Source organism: Peromyscus californicus, unplaced genomic scaffold (assembly GCF_007827085.1).
Source record: "Peromyscus californicus insignis strain IS unplaced genomic scaffold, ASM782708v3 Scaffold_9__1_contigs__length_137607984, whole genome shotgun sequence".
NCBI lineage: Eukaryota > Metazoa > Chordata > Mammalia > Rodentia > Cricetidae > Peromyscus > Peromyscus californicus.
Window position 1 is genome coordinate 52,533,276 of NW_026294617.1, and position 7,302 is coordinate 52,540,577.

Below are 7,302 nucleotides of genomic sequence, written 5' to 3' on the forward strand. Positions count from 1 at the left end.
ACTGTGGTTGATATGTAAAATAAATATAAATAAATTAAAAAAAGACCTATGATTGAAATCATGATTACCTCTTGAATACTTGCTAAAATATTTCAGAATGCCAAAGCTTTAGAGAACGAACTAGTCTTTCAGAGCTCTCCCATCATCTTCAAGAAAGTAACTGTGATGGGATGTAGAAATGGTTCAGCAGTAAAAGGTGCTGGATACCTTTCCAGAAGACTGGCATCCAATTCAAGCATTCACACAGCAGTTGACAACTGTAGCCAAATTTCTATGTGGTTTTATTAAATAAAAAACACAGAGCCAAACATAGGGGTGAAAGCCTAGAGATCAGGGAAATAGTGATATCTCTCCAGCTCTGCAGCTACCAAAAGTGAGTTACTCCCTGTCTACCCATGCCTTTACTGACTTGCTATTCTGCCCTCTCATTAGTTCTTAGCCCAGCTACCTCACTTCCTTGTCACTGCGTGTCTGGACAGACCTCCAGGTCTCTATGGTTGTTACTGGAATTAAAGGTGTGTGTTAGCATGCTTGGCTGTTCCCTAGTGTGCCCCTGAACACACAGAGACCCTGCCTGCCACATGATCGGATTAAGGGCGTGTGCTACCACTCCCTGACTTCTATGTTTACTTAAAAATGGCTGGCCTTTTCCTCCTTGATCTCCAGGCATGCTTTATTTATTAACATACAAGTAAAATATCACCACATTTCAGCACAAATAAAGTATCACCATAGATAACATTCAGTAACTTCAGTTATCCAGGGGATTCAATGGTCTCTTCTGGCCTCTGTCTACATCATAGACTCATGGTGCACAGACCCACCTGTGTAACTGCATAATGAAAATATCATTCTAGGTATAAAACCCAGTACTTGTGTAAAAAAACAAAACAAAACAAAAAAACAGCTATCCTTGTCACAACTAAAACAAAGGCTTAATCTACCAAATTCCATAGTTCTGGGAATATCTCTAAATGTTCAAACCTTTCTCAAAATATACTAACATTTTGGCTTCTGTCCTGCCACTTCTGGCTAACTGTTCTTGTTAACTGAAGTGTGTCAATCCAGAATATGGCTTTTGTGCTTAAAAGCTCACCCTGAGAAAGGCTAGTTGCTGCACTGGAATCTGGAGCACCCCAGGTACTTGCCAGAGAGCTAATAAAGACTTTCTAATGACTTAAATCCATGTTCAAAGATTAAAGAGGACAGAACTCCCCAGGGAAGGATGAATACTATGAGGTATTGAGAAACTGAAGCCCTTAGGACCTTCTCATAGCATGTCCTTAAGTGGATCTGGAAGAATGTTTCCAAGGAGAATTATCTGAGGGGGAGGGGCAAGACGACCAATGAAAGTTGATGGAGTCATATTGGAGACTATTAGTCTGGATGGAATAAAGGCAGGAAAACGACAGCTACTTTCAGAGGTTCCTGCCTGGCTCTGCTTCTTGCCTACCATATATGAATTTTTCCACCCTGACCTCCAAGTTGTGAACGCTGAGATCTGACAAGGTAAGGAAAACACCTCTTCCTGGATCATGTTTATGGGAGGGATTAGTGTAAAACCCCAAGAAGATTAAATAACAGCTGTGTAGGAATGGACAACACCCCTTACTTTGTGGAAGATGAAGCACAGTAAGCAAAATACACTTGTCATGGTTGTTCTTGGTTCCCAATTTAACTAGACATGGATTAACTACAGTCTAAAACGGAGGGCACAACTGTGAGACATGTTTTGCTTAAGTAGGTAGATTCACTTCAAGTACAGACTTTGGAGGTTAAAAAGACACAGACACTTAACCAGGATCTCAAGACCTGAGGACACACGCCTTTAATCCAGATCTTGAGGCTGGAAGCCACACCCTAAATTGAGCCACGCCTTCTGCTGGAAGCCCTATAAGAAGACATGGAAGAAGGAATCCATCGCTCTTTGCCTGCTTGCCCTCACCTTGCCACAAGTCCGTTCCTTCACTGGCATTAGAGAACACTTCAGAATTCCAGCATATACTGAAGACCAGCCGACTCATCCAACCTCCTGGATGAGGTGAAGAGAAAATAATCCCTGGTTCTTAATTTTGGATCCAGTTTAACCTTCAAACTACCTCCAGAAGAAATGTCAGGGGATGGGATAGCCCAGAGCTGGGGCTACACGCAGATCAGCGTCCAGAATTTCTCCTACAAGTGGACCATCAGCAACTTCAGTTTTATTCTGGAGGGAATGCGGGGACACATTAGAAGCCCAAGTTTCTCACTAGGAGCCAATGAGAAATGGTGTTTGAGAATACACCGGGACGAGATCAATGAAGAAAGGACAACCTACCTGTCAGTTTACCTGGTGTTGCTCAGCTGTCCAAAGAATCACGTTTGGGCAAAGTTCCAGTTCTGGATCGAAAGCGCCGAAGGAGAGGAAACCCGAACTACGAAGAGCCCAAGAGCCTTTGTGTTTGTGCCACGCTACAGCTGGGGATTCAAAAAGTTCGTTCGTAGAGATTTCCTCTTGTCCCATGCCGACTGGCTTCTCCCAGATGACAAGTTCACCCTCCACTGCAAGGTGAGCGTCGTCCAGGACGCCTTCAGCATCTCTGACCAGAACAGGAAGCCAGGGATCCAGGTTCCCAAGTGCACATTGGCAGATGAGCTAGGAGAGCTGTGGAAGAATTCCTGCTTCACAGACTGCTGCCTGTTGGTAGGTGGCCAGGAATTCCGGGCTCACAAGGCCATTTTAGCAGCTCGCTCTCCAGTTTTCAGAGCCATGTTTGAACATGACATGAAGGAGAGCAAAAGGAACCGCCTTGAGATCCATGACCTGGAGCCACGAGTCTTCAAGGCAATGATGGACTTCATTTACACCGGAACAGCACCAGACCTGGATAGCATGGCAGCTGCTGTGCTGGCAGCTGCTGACAGGTATGGCCTGGGGCGTTTGAAGGTCATGTGTGAGGATGCCCTCTGCAGGGACCTCTCTGTGGAGAATGCTGCCCACACTCTCTTCCTGGCTGACTTGCACAGCGCGGAGCAGCTGAAAACCCAGGCACTGGATTTCATTACAGCTCATGCCTCTGAGGTCTCTGAGACCTCAGGCTGGAAGGCAATGGTGGGCTCATATCCCAACTTAGTGGCTGAAGCATACCGCTCCCTGGCTTCTGCTAACCGCCCTTTCCTGGAGCCCCCTCTCAAAAGCCTGAAGCAATCCTAGGACCTGGGCAGCTGTGACCTACATGTGTCTCTCAGAAGCAGCAGCCAGGGTTGTTGCCAATGACACCTGGGTAAACTATATGGAATGTGTGGAGCATTTACTGTGAATGTGGGGAAAGACAGCATGGTGGTTCGGGCTTTAATACAGCTGTAAATGAGTTGAACGGCAGGTCGGGGGAGGAGGAGCGTAGACTCTGGTATACTCTGCTCTGTTGCTGTCCCGGTTTAATTATTGTCCAATGAACTGGAACCTGGGATTCAGTGTTGATGCCGGTCCCAAGCATGTCCCAACAGGGTTTCTTTGGAGAAACCTGTCTGGATTGGACTGAGCAGAGCACATATATGATCAAAGGCTCAGCAAAGGAGAAAATAAACATGAATGTTTGCTTACAAGAGACGGGGAAGAGAAAGAAGACATTCTCTTTCCCTACAAACTCCGTTTGTGGGGCCTGGAGAGATGACTCCATTGGTGAAAGCAAGTGTTGCTCTTGCAGAGGACCCTTGTTCAGTCCTCCTCTGGTCTCCATGGGCTCATCCGTCTCTGTAGACCCTACCTTACCCCAAAAATATAAAATGAATAAAAATTTTAAAATAAAAAATTCCTTTTTTTTCTGTTATGGGTCATGTTGTAGCTTTTTTATTCTCTTAAAGTCCATCCACGACTACCTCCCCCAGACTCCCTCTGGTGCCTCCACTTCGTCTCCTTCCCAACTTCATGCTGTCTTTTTTATTTTCATTCTTCCTTGGTGACGTGGCCACTGGTAGGTTACTTATGCCCCAGTGGATGGTCACATACCATGGACCCATTTGCAGCACTAGCCGGATTTAGGGGTCTTTAATACCAAGAAACTGCCAAAAATTCTTTTTTGGGGGGGGCGGGGTTTCAAGACAGGGTTTCTCTGTGTAGTTTTGGTGTCTGTGCTGGATCTCGCTCTGTAGACCAGGCTGGCTTTGAACTCACAAAGATCCACACGGCTCTGCTTCTCTAGTGCTGGGATTAAAGGCGTGTGCTGCTGCCGCCGCCCCCCCCCCGCCCCCCCCCGCCCCCCCCCCGCCCCCCCCCCCCCCCCCCCCCCCCCCCCCCCCGCCGCCACTACCTAGCTGCTGTCAAAAATTTTTAACAAGTAGAATTTTGTATTATTGCCAGCTTCCATTCATTTCTATCAAAGGAGGCTTCTCATTTCTTTGTTTGCTTGCTTGAGACAGGGTCTCACTCTGTAGCCCAGGTTGACATAGAACTCACAATGTAGCCCAAGCAAGCCTGATAACGAACCTGCCCCAACCTTCTGAATGCATACATACAGGCAGGAGTGACTAGGCCTAGTTCAAGGCAAGTTAAGAGACTTGTCATGAATGAATACTTCTTTTTTAAACATTTATTTATGTATTTGTGAAGTGGTGTGTGTATATGTTAAGGTCAAAGAATAACTCTGGAGGAGTCAGGACAGGAATCCAGAGGCAGGAGCTGACTCAGAGACCTCGGAGGAGTCAGACGACAGGAATCCAGAGGCAGGAGCTGACTCAGAGACCTCGGAGGAGTCAGACGACAGGAATCCAGAGGCAGGAGCTGACTCAGAGACCTCGGAGGAGTCAGACGACAGGAATCCAGAGGCAGGAGCTGACTCAGAGACTTCGGAGGAGTCAGACGACAGGAATCCAGAGGCAGGAGCTGACTCAGAGACCTCGGAGGAGTCAGACGACAGGAATCCAGAGGCAGGAGCTGACTCAGAGACCTTGGAGGAGTCAGACGACAGGAATCTAGAGGCAGGAGCTGACTTAGAGACCAAGGAGGAATGCTGCTTACTGTGTTGCTCTTTACAGCTTGCTCAACCTGTTTTCTTATAAAAGGCAAGCTCACTGGTCCAGACGTGGCCCCACTCGCAATATACTGGGCCCTCCGACATCAATCACTAATTTAAAAAGTTGCCCTCCAGGCTTGCCTATAGTTCAGTTTTATGGAGGCATTTTCTCAGCCTGTGTTGATTTAAAAACTAGCCAGAACATAGAGTAAACCCACACAGTTGTTTACATATATACATATATGTATTATTGATTAGGATTTACATATGAGGGAGAACATGAGGTGACCTCAATTAATATTATACATACTGAGTCCACCCACTTTCCTGCAAATTTTGTGGTTTCAGTTTTCTTTAGAGCTGAATAATATTTCATTTTCATATATACCAGATTTTGACTATCTATTGCTGAACCTGTAGATGGCTTCTATGTCCTTACTATTATACACAGAGGGGCAATAGACATGGATGTTTAAATATCTCTATGGTAGGCTATGGAGTTCTTTGGACATATGTCAGGAGTGGAATAGCTGAGTCATATAGTAGTTCTCTTTTTAATTTTTGATGAAATTCAAAACTGATTTCCATAATGCCTATATTAACTTGCAACCCCACCAGCCCTGAAGAAGGGTTGGTTCCTCTTTCCCACAGCCTTTCCAATATTTGTTGACAGATTTATTGATGACAGCCATTCTGACTGGATGAAGTGGTATCTCAACAGAGTCCACGGCCCACAGAATGGGAGAACATGTTCATTATACTTCAGATTGTTGCACCCTGTTTCACAAAACCCCCAGAGACCACCAAGGAGCCAGTTTACAATGCAAGCCCATAAGGGTCCTTTTATTGTCAGGTTCAACCTGGGCCACCACAGGGCAGATGGAAGGAAATGTGGCAGTGGCCTTGAGCCCAGGTACAGAGAGTTTTTATAAGGAAAAAACTGCAAGCTAGGAATTGGCAACTTGGGATTGGGTAGAAGGGATATGGGACAAGGTGATTTTTTGAAACTATTGGTCTAGACTTTGGGCTCAAAACCACATTTGAAACCATTGGGTTAGACTTTTGGCGGGGAACCACAACCTGCTGAATAGGATTGTCTGGACTGCTCAGCAGTATTATCTAGATAACTTCAAGGGCCATAAACCGCAGACAGGATGTCTTCAGGAGGATACTGCTCTGTATCTGTTCCAGTTGTCATGGCACATTCCTGAGGTCCTTCCTGGAACTGAGTACAGCAGGTGGTCTAAGATGGTAGCCCTACCCTAAGATGGAGTCTGTATTGCCTTCACAATATAAGGAACTAATATACAGAATTTACAAAGTATTCCAGAAATTAAATACTAAGGAAATAAAACTGCCAATTAGCAAATGGACTAATGAATTTTATAAACAGTTTTCAAAAGAAGATATACAATAACTATTTTTAATTCTTCTTTTGGGGAGTGGAGTGTTTCAAGACAGTGTCTTCCTGTAGCCTTGGCTGTCCTGGAACTAGCTCTGAAGATCAGGCTGGCCTGGAACTCAGAAATCCACTTGTTTCTGCCTCCCGAGTGCAGGGAAGAGTCTCAATCAAGGATTGTTTGGGTTAGGTTGGCTCCTGGGCACATCTGTAGGTGATTATCTTGATTATGTTAATTGAGGTGGGAGGTCTGCCTACTGTGGGTGGCACCATGGGGAGACAGGGGACCTTGGATTGCATCAGGGTAGAGAAAGAGAGCTAAACATTAGCGTCCATGCATTGATTCACTATTCCCTGCCCTTGGCTGTGTAAATATTGTGAACAGCTGCTACAAGTTCCTGCCACCTTAACTTCCCACAGTGATGGACTGTAACCGGGACCTCTGAGTCAAATAAGCCCTTTCTCCTCTAAGTTGTCAGGATATTTTACCTAACCCCAGGTGATGCTCCCATCCTGCTTCTCCCACTGTCCTTCTCATTTTCTAAGTAGGAGCTTCATTTTAGCAGCTGCTCAGATGGAAAACTTTAGGGGTAATTTTGACTCTTACCTTTGTCTTATACCTCAGGCAACTGATCAGACACTCCATTGGCTCTGACCTTAAAATGTGTTTATCTTTCTACTACTTTTTTGCTCACCTCCTCTGCTACAAATCCTGTCCGAACAGCCGCTATCTCTTATTTGCTCAATTACAGTAATCTCCCAGGGAGTCTTAGTCTTGCTTTGCTTCCAGTCTTGGTCTGAATGCAGCCTTCAAAGCGACCCACTGAGCCTTAGCAAAGGCCTGAAACCCAAGCTGTACAGCTCTTGTCCTCCCTATTAGGCTGCCTCTGCCTCTCTGGCCTTACTGAACTT

At 45.7% G+C, this 7,302-nt stretch overlaps 1 protein-coding gene across 1 annotated transcript; it reads left to right on the forward strand.

Moving 5' to 3' along the window:
• The first annotated feature begins 1,936 nt into the window (after positions 1-1,936).
• Positions 1,937-3,300, forward strand: LOC128106100 (speckle-type POZ protein-like). The gene has a single exon (XM_052731418.1). The coding sequence runs from the start codon at positions 2,111-2,113 to the stop codon at positions 3,191-3,193; it is 1,083 nt and encodes a 360-aa protein (XP_052587378.1). The 5' UTR covers positions 1,937-2,110; the 3' UTR covers positions 3,194-3,300.
• The last annotated feature ends 4,002 nt before the right edge of the window (positions 3,301-7,302 follow it).